We start from the raw sequence: 17,646 nt of genomic DNA on the forward strand, positions 1-17,646 counted from the left end.
TTAGTAAAATGCACAGCGAATAAAACATATTCGAAAGAAATGTAAAATCCACTCCGAATCGAGTCGAACATTTTCAAATATAAATGAAAAGGAGTGCATACAGAAGTAAGTATTTTCGAATATGAGCTATTTCTATAAACTGATAGCAAAGTCATTGGCATGAGGCCTGAACTTTGTCACAACTAAGATTCTCTCTCAGCAGCTGGAAAGTCAACCTCAACTGTCCTGACATACTATCAGCCGTACACAACATATCAGTGTTAGTTTTCACTGCTATAGAGAGTTTATTTTGGTTTGGACGAGGGACGCCAGTGGATCTGCGTGCAAAAGCACCGGTTCGAGGCGGTGAGATAATCAAAATTTAGGCAGTGGTGGCTTTGATTAATGCCATTTTGGACCTGCAGTCAAGGCAAAAAGTCCGAATTATCGGATGGCGAAGTGTTTTTGCGTCATAAATTTCAGACGTTCTTATACATTGACTCTATGGGGTGGTGGTGCCACGAAGCCGTGCAAATTATCAGGCATGTCCGAAAAATCCGGTGTCTGGAAAATCGGTCATTAACTGTACTCTGGAAATTCCTAGAGCCGATGACATAGCGTCAATGATGATTTGTTGCGATTCCTTGTTACTAGCGCCAGCATTAAGGGGCCCCTGAAACAATTCGGACAAATTTTGTAGACGCGTAGGGTACAGCATAAGTAGAACATTCACACCATAATTTAAGTGTAGTGTTACATATTAATGGAGCTACAAGCGATTACAAGTTACCCTCCTCCCTAGCCATGCTTTTCTTCCTCAACTCATTTGCCGAGCGATCAGGGCTAAGCTCTGCCTTCACTGGTTCTGTGTCCCAATGCGACATCACATCGTCCACTTCCGGCTGTTTTGGAGCCCGCCCCCACCCGTACAAAACCTCTCCACTAGCCGCTCGGCCGTCGACCCCAAGTGAGAGCTATCGGAGCAGCTTGCGATGCGAGCGTTCTGTCGCAACGCCAAACCTGTCTGGTATTCCGGTAACCACACACTAGCTGAACGTTTCGACAGAATGGTGGAGGCATAAAATCAAGCTGATGAAGGAACTTTAGTGTAAATGTACGTGAGCGACCCGAACGGTCTGCCCGGTCCAGCCACTTGTAGGCACAGAGCTTAAGCAGCCAAAGAAAGAGCTAATATTGCTCTTACCAAGTGTAAAACACACATGCACAAATTCCCTGAGTTTTCCCTCAGTATTTCCAGACTATTCAAATTGCCTGAGAATTCCCGGTTGGTAGACACCTTGCATAATTCAATGTGAAAAATCCCAGGGGCCCATTTCATGCACCCCATAATGTTATATCACTTCGGATACAGTGAAACAAAAGCAACTGTCACTATCTGCATCAAGGCTAAAGCAGATGCATTTTTCCAGGCATCTGCACACGCATCTTCCTTCATGGCTGTTAATGCACAGCAAATGTGACCATGAAGAAGTGTGCAGTAGCACGGTCAAACTTCCTGAAATCAGACTCGCCGTCACACAGGCTGCTCATGCTGCGCAATCTCTGGCAAAGCACAGGCATGTAGCATGCACTCTTGGCACAGCACAGCCTGATGGCAATAGCTTAGGCTTGCAGTGTTATTTGAAAGTCATCCCTTCGTTGCTTTGTTTCACTATTGTCATTGTCGTGGTACATGTGGTCACTTGTTGCTTTTTTACAAGCTTCTCAGTTGACCAAATATCCAGTTGTTAAAGGCATTAGATGCGTAGAATAAATTGAAGAAATGTATATGAGCCTTTTCTTGACAAATGGGCTACACACAACCCTTGTGTTTCTTTTGTTCTGAACTTGAAGATACTATTTGGCATTTTACGTGAAATTCGAAGTTTTTTTTTGTCCAAATAGTGTTCAAATTCATTCTAGTAAGAACATTTCTTTATTCGAATGTCACTCAGTTGCTCATTGTCCCATGCTACCCCCCTTGCTGTATGACTGTGTTATGTAAATCATTTTCTAATGCATCACTTGTGGTGCAGTCCTTAGATTCCTGTCAACATTCTTCATTATCCTCAAAGTTCTCTCCACACCAGCCACCCTGGTCACTCTGTGAAAACTTGTGCCGTCACAAAACTCGACACTTTGCCTAACTTGCTCAAACGCTCTTCAGTGCTCTCGCATTGTCAGCTCCATAACATGCGCATGCTGTTGGGTTCCTTGGGGTCCAGTCAATCGGGGTCAGTTGGGGTCAGGCCACAGAGTGAGATGATGCATTTGCAGGTAGAGAATGGATGTGGGTGCTGTAGGATAGCAGTAACTGGAGAGCTTTGGGAGAGGCTTTTGCCTTGCAGTGGACATAAGCTGTACAATGATGATGACTGAAAGAAAACAGAATCTGAAATGGAGTTTAGCAGGCTGTCCGAACAAGAAAGCTAGAAGCAAGACAACTTTTTCCCAGGCACTGTTAGGTAGAAACGTTTCTGCTCTAAGCATTGGGTGCACAGTGAAGAGCCCTCAAAAAACCAATCTGGCAAATCAGTTCCATAAAAATCCACAAAGCTGAGTATGTTTTATGAAAGGGAAAGGTTGTAATCCCCCCAGAGGTTGCACAAAGCAACAAAGGTAACCCATACGAGTTTCTCAGAAAAATATCCACCAATGATTACAATTTCCCTAATGCGAAATTTGAGCACAGTTCTACGAGTGTTTTCATTTCGTAATATGCTGGCTGGTGCAGACAATCTCTTGCGTGGCAGGTTGCACACGTAGTGAATTGTGGTGCGACTGCCTTGCTAGGGAGATCACAAGAGGCAGCACATGGGTGACGCGTGGGTGCGTTTCACAGGAGCCGCTGCAGCCAGACCTCCGCTCATGCAGCACTTAGTTTCCATATGATATTGTATCGGATGCGCTCGCCGTGTGCCTTATCAATGACATCATCAGTGAACAAGCGACACATGGTACTCTGGAACCATGCCGTAACGATCGTCGCTACAGAGCATGTCTGGCGCAGCATTACGCTTTTCTTGTCATGCTTTCGCCATATCGCCCTCCTCCGCTTTCCACTTCATGGTTCCACTGCACCTTCCTCCTCCGCTTTGCTCCTAGAGCTCTACTCGCTTTCGCCATCTTTCATTCCTTGCTGAGCTCTGCGTCCACTCTTTCATCCTTCACAGTGCTCGTTCACTCAGTTACGAGGGACGCCTACGCTCAACATTGGAACGGGCACCTAAGAACTCCACTCTCAAAAAAATGTTTCACAGTCACAGTGATGCTACTGGCTGGCGCAATTTCTGCGCAGCTTCTGGAACAGCCAAAAATGAATTTTCAAGCAGTAAAATGGGCTTTCGGAGCAAGCAGGTTTATGAAAGCGATTGCAAATTGCTTTAATAGAGTTTCTACAGTGGGCAAGCCATGCAGATGCACTGAGTGCTCACTGGTACATAACCTCAATCCAAACACTAAAGATGACACCCTGCATTGCAGTCCTTACTATGGATTGCATTGAAGTGATGGTGTCCCAAGATGTGCTTAAAGAGCCACTTTAGTGCCTTAAAAAAAGCGCAGAACCTGGACAGGCTATGTTCAGATGTCACGGGAATTTTGAGAGCTTTCAGCGTGATCTCATTGGCATAAATGTATCCTTTAAGAATGAGCACTCCATGAAAAAAAATGGTAAGTTGATAACACAGCAGAACCTAATGTATAGGCGCACTCTTCATTAACTCCTAAATGGAACTGGCAATCCTTTTATTTCCGCATTGCTGCTGCAATGCTGTTAGTATCTTCAGGTTATACAAGTCTTCTAAAGTTAAGGTACCAGTAATTTTGATAAAACTAATGCTATCTAAGCAAACAGTAGCTTGCATACATGGCTTGTGTGCTTTGGCAAACAGTTTTGGCATGTTGTCCGTGGACCCAATCTTGGCTTCCAGCTGCAAATCTAGCTCGTGTTCTAATGCTGAATCATTCAGGTGGTTTACTGGTTCGACCATATGGACAGCCCCAGTGCTGAGATAGCCTGTTGCTCATGCCACCATGTCAGCTGAGAGTGAATTTTTGTGACAGCCATACAATGCCGCTAGGCCTAACCAGTGACACTTGGTCGGCATCCAGCTGTGAAAGTTGATGTTCGGTGAATAGCCGACCAAAATCTATAGCAGCCGCATGACATTCTTAAAGCCGTGAAATCATGTCACCGATGAAAGCATGGGATAGGTGGCAAATTGATTCGTGGCAATTTTGTTCACAGCTGCCTTGTCTATGACATTGTGTGCATTCTATTTTAAAAATCAAGTCAGACACCATACAGCGTCCGAAACTTTGGTCACCGTTTTACACAGGTTATACAGGAGAGGAATGCGGGGTCTGGCTCGACGCCAATGTGACCACTTCCTGTCACCGGCTTGAATAGCAACGCTGTCCCATTGCCTAAGCAACCCCCACACGACAGCTTCGAATGTATTCTAAATAGATGACAGCCTCCGGAAGAAACAGTGGCACAACCCAGGATTGATTGGGGAGGCTTGGCTCTGTCCACTACAAAGCTAACGCAGCTGCTGGTCTAGGCCACTTCTGATGCTTCGGAGAAATAGCACTTGAGGATTTATTTCAGTTTTTGAAAGTCCAAGCAAACCTTTCGGAGCAGGGTAGGTGCATATTTCTCACAGTTTGCTCAAAGATAGCAGGATGTAGCAGGGTTCGCCTCTCAGAAAATTTCAGCACAAATGGCACCACGGTAGCATCACCACAACTGAGGAAAACCTTGTTTCTGTCTTGGGATAAAGCTCAGCTCCAACACCTACATAGAGTGGCTGCTCTACCATTTCAGTTAACCTGAGACTAAACCATCGAGCAAATGAATCAAGAACTCGAAATGCAGGCCACTTGATGTGGTTCTCATAGTAGTTTCATGCTATTCTCAGCTTGACAATATTTCCCTCTCACAAAAGTTATCCATTTGCTAGCGTCACAAGGCTGACCTGCGCTGGAAGCTCTTCGGGCAGAACTCGCATCGGTGCGGCCGTTCCTTGGTGTGTCGAAGCTGGTGCCGGCGGATGGCGCTCTCGAAGCGGCTCACAAATGGGCAGAAGTTGCACTGCAGCAGCTGCCAACGCCTGTGCGAGCCCAGAGGAGGCGCACCGGAGCTGCCAAGAAGACCTGCAGAACCAGTACAGGAGCAAAGAAAGCACTTAACCTGATACCGATAGGGGGCGAGTTGAAACACTGAATTCACGTCAGCAAATATGAGCTCACACAAACAAAACAAGTGGGTAGGACAAGTGTTGGACTCGCAACTAACTTTATTCACCAAGGGTCATCTGCCCTGGCCAAGAAGTGTAGGGGCAGCATCATTTGACACACAAGAGAATAAAAAAAAGAGAGTATATCAGACGAAGCCATTATAAAGAAAGCTGAAAGCAGCTACGGTACGCTTGTACATAATTTCCTAATTTGCTTTCATTTACAGATGTGCATAGTGAGACTGACTGTGGCTACTAATACAGGCAAAATTTGACAGACTGCAAATGAATAAACACCAACTAGCCAAATTTGTCGCTTTACTAATTTGCTTATGTGATTTCTCTTTAAAGGCTAATGCTAAGTCAAGGTGGGTGTTAAACTTAAATTCTTACAACACATACACAAATTTCCTTCCATGCTGGATAGAATAAATGTTCACTGTTCACAGTCTGTTGTTTTCGCAACATACTCCCTGCAATACAGTTTGTGTGTTTATGTATATCCTATAAACAACTGCATCCTTGAGATGTCGTTGGGTGTTATTTTTGTATTTGTTACTGGAACGTGACACTGACATGTTCCAATTCTAGTTGCAGTGCCTTTGTAAACATCACTATGCAAATCGCTTTGTAATTTGTAATCTGCTACTGCACGAGTTTGAATTACCAAGGGGAGGCTGACCTTCGTCAAAGATGTCAAATAACATGTCAATGCTGGCCGCAGTATATGTGCAAAAATTAAAAAAAAAGGGGCCTTGTACAGCAAGCCCCCTAGTCTACAACGCGTTTTCTGGATAAAAATTTTTTTTCCCCCAGACAAAATTCATTCAGTGAGGTTTTGATAAAGACTTGCACATACCCTCAAGGATATTCACCACAGAACTGGGCACCAAAGCCTAATAGACTATTGGAAGAGAGTTTCAGAAAACGAATAACTGAAACCAGGAGGAAAATATAAATATTGGGCAGTAATGTTAGTTACCAGTCCAGTGCTTGTTCTATTCACTTTTTTTGTTGTGTATGCCCCCATTCACTGGTTTACTGTTTGTTCACATTAATTGGCCATCACTGATTGGCCTGTTTATCAACAGCAGGACTACATTTTTAAGCTGGAACCTGTCTCCACCCACTCTCCCAGTTGCTAGTTTTGCTGTTGCCCTCTAATAAGTGCAAAACTTAGTGATTACTGTTTGCTTAAGGCCTTGTAAATGATATCTTATTGTACATTGCTTAGAAAAGCAGCTTTGACATACTGAGATCGCTCACTAATAAGGTCCTAAATAGCAACAAATGAAGGCTCATGTAGACACTTGAGATTAAATGTTGATAAAGCACTGCAGTTGGGCAAAATTCTTTAAGGAAATTAATTAGGGCAAGTTAACGGCTACTTACATCACTAAAAGGTCACTATGACTCCAAAAAGGCAAAGTTGTGGTTACGATAATTAAATCTCACTAAATTTAGCAAGTTTCATGACAAATTACAAACACTAGTGTTGAGGACACCTTTGTTAAGCTGAGCTTCCAATAAACTGGATGAATTCTTAAAGCTTCATTCAGTTCATCTCTAAGGCACCTACATCTTAGAAAATAAAGAGTGTAGTGGTAAAGTTAACACAAAATTGTTGCAAACAGTTTTGACTTTGCTGCTGCAGTTGAGCTGACAAATGTATACTAAATGGTTAGGCACAATGAAGTAGATCTAAAATTCAGTGGGCCAGGCGTTATCTTCATGAAGGAAAAACTTTTAAAATGAAAACGAAAATACGTTTTTTGATGCGGCATAAGTTAAGCGAAGCAAATGTGTGCTTGCACATAGCACGAAGTTTCACACAGTTAATGCTAAGCTGCTATGCTGCAGCATAGTGCCACCTACATGCAGAACAAAGCAGTGTCATGACAACATACGGTCACGCAAACAATACCTTGCAGTGTTTTGACTCTTTATCGGTAATGCAACTGAGTGTCAAAGGCAAGAGATGTCACATGCTTAAAAGGTGCTCGATTCTGTAGTAGCACATTTTCAAGCTTCTCCGCTGTACACATCCGGGTGCTTTCCGCACACGCTTGGTTGCAGAAACCTCAGCATCACACATTAAATCTTGCAGTAGATCTAGTCTTGAAATGAATATTGACTCAAACACACTTCAGATTCCCAAACTGGGGACATGCAATACAGTCAGACTGTACATCAACTAGGGCTACATCCACAGCCGATTGCTTTTGCGGGATATCAATCTCAGAGCACATCAATTTGGTAAGCCAGCAGAAGTGAACACGATGAAAGGTATGGCATACCACTAGTGAACAGCTTCAATTTCAAGCCGTATCAATTTTTCCCGACAAACTGAAAGGATGCCCAAAGCTCCAGTGATGCGTCTGCCAGAATTTGTGCCACACAGAAGACTTCCAGAACATGACTGATTCAACCATGCAGCCCCAATACACAATGTTGAGGTGAAAGACAAAAAGGAAACAATAAAAGAAGAATGCAAACATTTTGTACAGTCCTGCAGGTGCAAACCTGTCAACCTGTAAAATTTAAAATTTGTAAAAATCCCACAGACGCAACACTGGAAAGAAAGCATTCTTCAAAAGTTCGCCCCGCGCACACATCTTCTGATGGATACACATGCACTCTTATAATGATGAGTTACCCTAAGAGACGGCACATAAAAGGCTGCAAACTTGTAAGAGCACAAAGTGACAGGAAACACTTACTTTTAGATCACAGATTTTTTTTTAAACAAGTTTGTTGTTGCTCATTTTGTCTGCTTCAGGAACTTGTATGAATAAACTTGCTCTAAACAGGTAGCCCTGTGGTGTCCTTTCCCAGTCAGAAGACTTAATGATACGGTCGCTGGACGGGTAAGCCATTTCAAGAACACAATTTATTTATAAAATTAATAAAATTGTAGAACAAGCCGGAATTCAGTATACCTTAGGGGAATATTGGGAGATTCGGTAGGTATACATGTGACAGTCAAAACACAGCATAAATGGGCACAGCAACTTGTTTTGCTTTCCGAATTTGCAGGGAAAGCAAATGTCGATCAAGAGTGAAATTAATATGTGTGCTGCGATTCCATGAAAGCGGCAAGGAAAAGCACACTTCCTACAAAAAAAAATTATTTCGCACAAGACAAAGCATTACTGGCTACTTCCTATGCAAACACAAGTTGTCCTTGGCATTATTTACATACAGCAAAGAACATGCCTGAATTCTGTGCTATGTATAGGCTCCTAAGTGAAAAATGCAGTTGCTTGTGACATGTCCCATTGACGTCTTCGGGCTTTTCCCACACTCCTATGCAGCCATCCTCTTGGCTTCATGTGACAGATGGAGCAACGTTGTGACAATGGTCTGGAAGAGAGGAGAAGACACATCAAGCAACAAATACTGCTACACCCTGTATTTTTCTCCTTAAAGGAAAGCTGAAGCACCTTTAAAAAAAAGTGAGCTTTCAACCAATTATAATTTTTGACCCCCTGAATATGAAAATCATATCTTAACACGTCACAAGTCACCGCAAGTCACTTTAATTCAGCGAAAACGAGCAGCAGCGTCTGCGAGAGACGCCACGGGTCCGTTAACAGGCTCGGATGATGAGGACCATCATGACGTCATGGTTGGTATTGGCGAGGCATGTGATTCGAATAGAGTGCTCATGTGATCCGTGTGTTGACATCATCCTCACGCTTGCTCTTTTGTCGCTAACACTCGGCATGCAAGAGGGCTTTAACCTAGTAAAAACGAGCAGCAGCGTCTGCAGGAGGCACTGTGGGTCTATTAACAGGTTCTGATGATGAAGACGATCATGACGTCATTGTGGGTATTGGTGAGGCGCACGATACGAATAGTGTGTTCACATGACCTCAGTGTTGACATCAACCTCACGCTTGCTCTTCCATCGCTACACTCGGCATGCGAGAGGGCTTTAACCTAGTAAAAACGAGCAGCAGCGTCTGCAGGAGGCACTGTGGGTCTATTAACAGGTTCTGATGATGAAGACGATCATGATGTCATTGTGGGTATTGGTGAGGCGCACGATACGAATAGTGTGTTCACATGACCTCAGTGTTGACATAATCTTCACGCTTGCTCTTTTGTCGCTAACACTCGGCATGCAAGAGGGCTTTAACCTAGTATAAACGAGCAGCAGCGTCTGCAGGAGACGCTGTGGGTCTATTAACAGGTTCTGATGATGAAGACGACCATGACGTCATTGTGGGTATTGGTGAGGCGCGTGATATGAATAGTGTGTTCACATGACCCCTTGTTGACATCATCCTTGCGCTTACTCTTTTGTCACTACTCTCAGCGTGCGAGGGGGCAGGGTTATGCTTCGACAAAAATTAAGCGGTGATTGCGGCGCTGCTACCAGAACAATCGAGGAAATAACTTGAAAAATTGAATCATACTGCAGCAGCCCTTCTAATCCACCATAAATCATCAAATTCCGAAACCTCTTCAGCGTTCCTTTAGAGATCAACTGCAATGAAATGTTGAGCCATGTGAAGTGCCTAGTTTGAGATGGTGCAGGTTTAGAGAAGCTTTGGTGCAAAATTTCCAGTTTTAAATATCAATGCATCTGTCGGGAAAGACTAGCAAAAGTTTAAGCTCTTGATACCAAACCAGAAAAAAAAATAGAAAGAAAAAGGTGCCGCCATGATCACTAGCTGGAATTGACTCGTGACTTGAAGTGCGTGGCTTCTTGGCACGACCCGAGAGATTGGGCACCGCCCATGATGCACTGAAACATCCCAGACGCAATATGCTTAGCATTAGCATCACATTCACTAACCACCAAGTGCACATGTGCTTAGGAGCTATTTAAATGATCTGACCAGCAGCTCTGACAATATTACACAAAAATAGTTTAGTTTTATCCAACGTTCGTTAGAAGCATGGACTTGTTAGAGGCTGATATTGGCAAGAAATATTCATTTTAGATTTGCTTCATAATATCTAATTGGCTATATCTATTTTCATTATAGTATCAAAGTTTGACAATACTACTCATTTATCACCAATATCGCCGAAGTGAAATTTCGTAGCAGTTGACCTACAAAAGCTTGTCATAGCCATGCCACTTAGTAATATGCACCACTTATTGCCCAGAGTTCAAAATTTAACAATCGGTTTACCTTCAATACAACCAAAAAGGTAGTCGTCAATACTTCGAACATAGAATTCCAAGTAGGACAGAAGCTCACAGGAAGCTGTAGGCTTGAAGTTAGTAACAGTGGTCAGTGAGCAAATGACGCTGGAGCCAAGATTACAATAAAGGCATCTGTCGAAACGCTGCTCCAGCGACATTCCGTATTCAACTACTGCTCACCTCTCCAACGTAGAACAACACATTAGAGGATGTTTGAATGAAATGCAATTTCTTTAACTCACGATGAACCTCGTCACAAAAATGACGCACTTGTTAGAAGGCAGCTCGCATCTAAAACCTACTTACCCCCACAAAAGCAGTATGACATGTTTCTGCAACCAGACATCACAGCACACCATTTACTAATGAGACCAAAACATGGCGAGTCACATACTGGAAGTACGAAGGCACCCATATGATATGCAATTCAATGTAACTGTACGTCCACAAGTTGTAATTGTAAAAGAATAGTTACACAAGGCCACCTTTGACAAAGATAGGTCCACCTATCGAAACACAGGCCAGCTTTTGTAGGGCACTTCATTCCTGTTTATCTAACTTCTATACCATATTATACTGTAGAAACCACCACAGATGAAAAATTGCACTGCAAGATGCAAGGCGCGAGACTTCTGTGATAGCACTACGTGCAAAGCTTCCGCAGCAATGCCCGCTATGTATGAAACAGAGTATATGTTCACTTCTAGCCCAAGCTCTGATGCTTTCTATGAGGCTCTTTCTGCAGCATTGCCTGGGACAACCCAGACGGGTAACTTGTCTGCAATGTGCCAATATGCCCAGTTCTAAGCGAGATCTGGAAAGCATTGCGAAGCATACATCCTATTCACTTTATGAACACAATGAACGCTATTTAGAGTTGGGCACTGCAGCAAACTGCAGAAGCGAACGATGTGGAATTTACCATGCAAAAGGAAGGTTATGACACACTGCAGCATAGCACAAGACATTAAAAACATTTTGCATGGAGAAGTGAGAAAGCAACAGAGAGATCATTCTTTCTTACAGGGTGACAGGAGGCTATGATTGATGCCTCCTGGAACTCCTTTACCCCATGTTTGGTGCCCGGAACAACACAGATTACAACCACAAACTTGCCGAGGCATTCTGGTTGCAAGTAATGCTAATAGTGAAATGGTTGTTCAGCACATTGGCACACACTACATTTTAATATAACGGAGTCAAAGACTGAACTCGGCAAGTTTCGAGGACTTCTACTTCGCCAGAATGGCTTAAATGCATGAAAGTATATTGAAATCCATGACTTCACACTGACACACAGGCACTGGGATGCCATTGTAAAATTCAATAAAATGTAAGTCCAGCCTTCATTTTTTCTTATGGTATTCAACACTTTACTGTGAAATTAGTGCAAGTAGAGTTCTGAAAGTACAATTTCTTTTTACTGTGCCTTTAACAACGACAACCTGATGACAACGGTGTAACAGAAACGATGGACAGACAGATGAAGCAGTGTTCTGAACTTTCAAATGCTGTCACTTTGAAAAAGAAATGCAGGACAGATCACAGTGAAGAAGATGATATACCACTTTGCCTTTCCTCCCTCTTCAAGACCCAAGTCTGTTCATTGCCCGGTTCATGCTGTTGAACCGTCAACAAGAACTCCAAAAAACATTTTGTTGCCATGGGGTACGCATCAAAATTATGTTCCTTGCAAAAGGATAGAAAGCTGGGCGAGTTGGTACGGTAACATGGTCTTGGATTGTAGCACAAAGTGACACAGACACAGACTAGAAGCAGACAGGATGAGCGCTCGTCCTGTCTGCTTCTAGTCTGTGTCCGTGTCACTTCGCGCTACAATCCAAGATCATGTTATGTTCCTTGCACCCACTGAAGAAACCACATGAATGCAGTGCTCAATGACTGACAGGACCCCTTCTTCCCAATGCAACACAACACTGCATATCAAGAGGAAACTAATCACTGTTGCCAACATGCCCTGTCCCTGGTAGCAGAGAGGCACCTCAAAAGACAGCTGCCACAAGAACTTTTCGGAAGATTGCAATAAAGGATTACAAAGCACATCTTAACAGTGCGCAGTGCTTAATAGTGATGCTCCTAAACAGCGAAATAGTTTCAGTTGATATCATTGCCTCGTACACGGAGAAAACATTCAGGTCCCATACCACGGCCCGTTTTACAGGCGCCGCCATGTATGAGGCGAAGAACAAGGGTGCAGTAGCAGTGGTATGCGACCGCTGAGGCCATGTTACCTATGCTGCATCGAGCCACCCGTGCACGATCACAGAAGCCAAAGAGTTGGCCATCCGCATTAGCCATCTACGAAGGCCAACACGCAAACAAACCACTGACGATCCTCACAGATTCCCAGCAGGCCTGTCACAACTTCCTACAGGGATGAGTCAGAAGACCTGCTGCACAAGTCCTAGCCCAAATACTCAAGGAGGTCCCCGAGGACATCACCCCCATACCATTATCTGGATACCCAGGCCACACTGGCATCACAAAGAGCCGGGCCCTGTTGACTTCAAGTATTCAGCCATCGTGAACTACCACAGCAATACCCACCACCCCATCAGTACCCTCCAGGTGGTGGCTGCTTGCAATGCCCACCACCCTATCGAAATCTAAAGACAGAGGATGCCACTGCCTGGCGGAGGCTCCAAACAGGCACGTACACAAACCTACACATACTACATCGCATACACCCCACAGCCTACAGGGACAGATGCCCATGGTGTGGGGCCACACGAACCCTATACCACATTACATGGGAGTGCACGCTACACAACATAGAACAGCACGACATGAACACCACGAGGAAGCGATGGGAGGCACTGCTGTGGAACTCAGCCCTCGACGACCAACTCAAGCTGATCCAGAGAGCCGAGATGGCAAGAGCCAGCGGAGCACTGGACTAGGGGCTCCAGCCATTAGCGATTATTCTTTTAATAAAGTTTATAATTCCTCAGTTGTCACTGTGAATGGACTCTATCTGCAAAAACAGGCTGCTCACACCAACTGTCCGGATGAAATGGGTTGCTGTGTGCCATTTTCATAGACTGCTTTTGACATTTAGGCTTTGTGACACAGAGAAACCTGCCCAATGGCCATCATTTTACTCTTGTGTACTAGAATGGATAAAAAAGTCTCGGTGCTCTCCAAAAGCTTAAAAAGAAGGGGTGCAACCTTTCCAGCAAAAGTGTGCGCTCTCGGCTGCAGGTACAGAATATTTGACTTAGAGGAATCTGACAAAATATTTCCTGGTGACTTATGCAAGTTTGCTTGCTGTGCTCAAGAAGTGTTGCAGAACCTTATTAAGATAATTCGATCAACTGCACAAGCACCTGAGCTGAAGTGGTTGAACTTCACACTTGAGTGAAAACTCTTCACGAAAGAGAAAACTAAAAGTAATGGCACTTTCTTTAAATTCTGTAGGCTTTCATCGCAGCATACAGAAACGAATTAGATACAGTTTACTTTCGCAAATTCAACCCTGATGGGACCTACGAAATTGATTAATACCCAAATGGCCAAATTATACATGCGAAAAATCACCAAAACACCCCGCAGATTCATTTGGAAGTAAATGCTCAATTCTAACAGCTCTTGAATTGAATGTACGCCCACTTCCTATGTGTCTAAAGTAGAAAACTAGCATAAAAACGAGATTAAGGCTCCTAAGCAAAGCAACAATTTAACGTAGCCGTGGCCCATTGGGTAGGGCATCTGCTTCGGCTGTGGAAGGTGGGGTCACCATAGGGACGAGGCACGTGTGTGCCGACTGGTCAAGTTTGAAGTTCGAAACCCACTGCCGGACACCCACTGGAATACAAACTGGGCAAAAGCGTCCGCCGGCCATGGGTTCTCACTTGGGAGAAGCTCTGCTAAACCCACTGTCCCTTTCAGGTGATTAGTTCTGAACCTCGCAGCCTGCAAAGGTGGCACTCGAGTGATGCATTCGTGCAATGTCCACTGTGCGGACGTCCTTGCACACTGGTCCCCTCACAAGGGCCACAGCTCTCGTGCTTGTACAGGGCGCCGACTGCCCTCGTACAGAACACGCACTCCCCTGCCCCATGGTACATGTACAGCACACACTGTCGCAAGTTGTTCTGAAGAATGTCTGGGCCATGGTCTTGAGCCATGCTACATGTCGGCCAACTCAATAGCTGCAATCTATAAAAAAACACATCCTCCTAATACGAAGTTGGCAGCATGGGACCACCAGACTGCTTTTTTTTTTAGACTTGCGTAGTGTTTTGTTCACCTTGGTTCTTGCTCAGGAGGCATAGTAGTCTATGTGAATCTACCCCGAGCGATGCACCTTCGTAGAGCTGGACACCTGGCCGGGGTTTACTTGTGCCTGCCTTATAAACCATGGGGTACTTACCCATTATCAGGTATCTAACCATTATCAAGTATCTATCTAATCAAGTCAAACTCACAAGGCCTTGGTTGCTCAACTACTCGCCCAGTTTGCCATTTTAATAAAGTATAACACGTACCCGATTTTTTAGCAAGAAAAATTGGCGATGGCCTAATATGTGTTGCACAATGATCGCCAGCTTCTTGAAGTCAGCTTCGCCACAATTTTTTTGAAGTCTGCTTTGCCGCAGCACGCCAGTGTTACGTGCTAAAACATACAAACACCCCAAAGGCAGTTTTGGTTTTGTATCCATCTGCACTGCACCAGCTGCAATTACTGGGCCAGGCAATTTCTGGGCCAATTTTCTCAACAAAAAGAAAGCAAATTAGAATTGGGTAAACACCATAATCAGACACGGTGAGCTATGGTTATTGCTTTAAATACTTCCTAGGGCAGGTCGAAAATTGGCGTTTTCAATGACATTTGTTAAACACATTCACTGTCAACTAAGCTATGCAAAGACTGACACTGCCACTAAAAGGACTGCTATTGGGGCACCATAGAGGTGGGGCACAGGCATGCTGGCTGGTCAAGGATCGAAATAAACGTTTGGGCCCATATAAATGCGCGGGCACTGGTTGGGACCTTTGACCAGGATTGAATTAACCAAAATGTCGAATAAACTGGAGTCAAATTAAAGGAAGTCGACTGCACAATGCAACCTAATCAGAAAAAGCTCTGGCATTTTTTAATGTGCTCCAAACATGCTCCGTTTGTTTTAACTAATTGAACAATTAGGCACGCACATTTATAGAGCCACTTAAGTAACTGGTGTAGGAGCCAAATCCATTTTGTCTATAATTTATATACATATTCTTATTCGAAGTTTGGCTCAAGTTATGCAACACTTCCTGCATATATAAAGTGCCAGTTATAAACTTTATTGCAGATCCTTACCGATAGGGATAGTACAAATAACTGAACACTGTCCACTGTCTGCCCCGCATGAGAGGTAGAAAAAATGAGAAACAAGCCGTGCATTCATAGTGCGAATTTCCAGAAGCCAGAAAAGAGAAACATAATACATTGTGCAGTAACAAAGGTAATGGCTATTAGCATCAAATCTGCAGTGGAGCCATGACCGAAGGTCGGAACATGACAGAAAGGTTGCAGAAAGGGCCCTCTCAAAGGAAAACGTTAAGTAGCAACCAAAACAGGAGCTGGTGCAACAAAGACTGACAAGCATGGTGATGGCACTACAGTGACGATGGCACAATGGCTCTTGATAGTCTCAACCTTGCAGCTGAAACTAGGTGGGGATGAACAGTTCTTTTTCGATGATGCTTCGACAAGAAATAAAAACAAACACTACACTACAAGTAATAAAGTAAAAACATTAATTGTAGGGTTTCTGGTGCTAAAACCACAATCTGATGATGACGCTGTAGTGGGGGGCTCTGGATTAATTTTGACCACCAGGTTTTTTTTAATGTGTCCCCAAATGCATGGCACGCGTGCGTTTTTGCATTCCACCCTAATCACAATGCAGCTGCTGGATAATACCTCCACTATTTTGCTTTTCAGTTTTGTTAACAGTTACCCCTGTAGAAAACATCTGCAAGAACATCTCATACGAGACTTGGATAGTGGCTTTGCAACTTTGCCCACCATAGCATTCATGGCTGGTGTATTCTTGTAAATCGCACAAGCCAAAACATACCAGCTTGGCTTTTTTATGTCTTGGGCCATGCTGGTGGCACAGGAAACAACTTTAAAGGCTTGTCAAAGCAAATAAGCCAGCCTGGCTACTTAATGAAAATTTGAATGCAACGCCCTATATATAAGCTCTAAGCAATAAGACCGAGAGCGTTTAGCCCCGATGGTTTCTGAAAAGCAGGTTTTTGCTCTGTTCAAGCCCAAATCATGGGTGGCATCAAAAATGATTCCCCACTCATTGCATGCTAATGCATTCTCATATAGCACTAGGATTCATTGCATGCCTTAGCACAGTGAAGCCACTGCATCAAGATGACGGCAAGGTAATTGGCACAAAATTGCCTGAACACCCGTTTAGGCTAATGTCATTAGGTGCGACCATAACCAAAAATACTCTTGCATGTCAAGATGCTCCAAGCTTGCCCAACACTCAGGCTACATTCACACTTTGTGTCAAAGCGGGTGAAAGCAGAAAAAGAACACAGAAATCCCCCTGCTTTTCTGCCTAAACGGATGGAAAACTAGGTAGCAAGCTGAATCGCTCTCAGACCGAAAAGCTAAATGTTACAGATTGTTGGAAGCTGCGTTGGCATGTAAACACTGAACATGGTGCCCAAAATGTTAGTGGTGACGTTAGCGATGATGTTATCAACGCAATGAAAAATTACTCTGTGCTGTGCGATAAAACTCACAGCCTCTGCTCTACAAGAACACCTTCCACAAGAGCCAGATTTGGATGAACATTTCTGAGAAGGTGGGGATCAGCAAAAGGTGCAACAGCAAAGTGTTGCCATGTCCTAACTTCTCATGCTTTTACAGAGCCAGGTGAATCTATCACCACTTCTCTCGGAGCACCCACTTCTTAAGCTGTTCCTTGTGCATCTCCAGAAAAAAACAGGTTCAGTGGATTAAAACTATTTATCATCATTAAAATCTGTGCGGCCTAAGTTGGATGCAATACTTCTATACAAGGGGGTACCCAAAAGCAATCGGAATCCTTTTTAAAAACTATGCAATTATTTTTTATAAAACAACCTTGTCACCTTCAAAGTACTCTCCATTACACTTAATACATTTGTCCAATCTGCAATTCCATTCTTCTAAATATTTTTCACACTCATCTGTTTTGATGGCTGATAGCTCCTTTCTCATGTCTTCTTTCACATCTTCTACGTCGCCAA

The 17,646-nt window shown here is 43.8% G+C and overlaps 1 protein-coding gene across 2 annotated transcripts in view; it reads right to left on the minus strand.

The window, feature by feature from the left end:
- Positions 1-17,646, minus strand: part of LOC142579976 (uncharacterized) — a 59,542-nt gene that overhangs the window by 1,517 nt on the left and 40,379 nt on the right. Inside the window, exon 4 of one of the 2 annotated variants that reach the window (XM_075690670.1) lies at positions 4,959-5,136. In XM_075690670.1, the coding sequence (XP_075546785.1) occupies positions 4,959-5,136 (178 nt within the window). Of the gene's footprint in view, positions 1-4,958; positions 5,137-8,090; positions 8,583-17,646 lie in introns of those variants that run through there. The other variant, XM_075690671.1, reaches the window with a different exon arrangement.

Source organism: Dermacentor variabilis, chromosome 4, assembly GCF_050947875.1.
Source record: "Dermacentor variabilis isolate Ectoservices chromosome 4, ASM5094787v1, whole genome shotgun sequence".
Taxonomy (NCBI): domain Eukaryota; kingdom Metazoa; phylum Arthropoda; class Arachnida; order Ixodida; family Ixodidae; genus Dermacentor; species Dermacentor variabilis.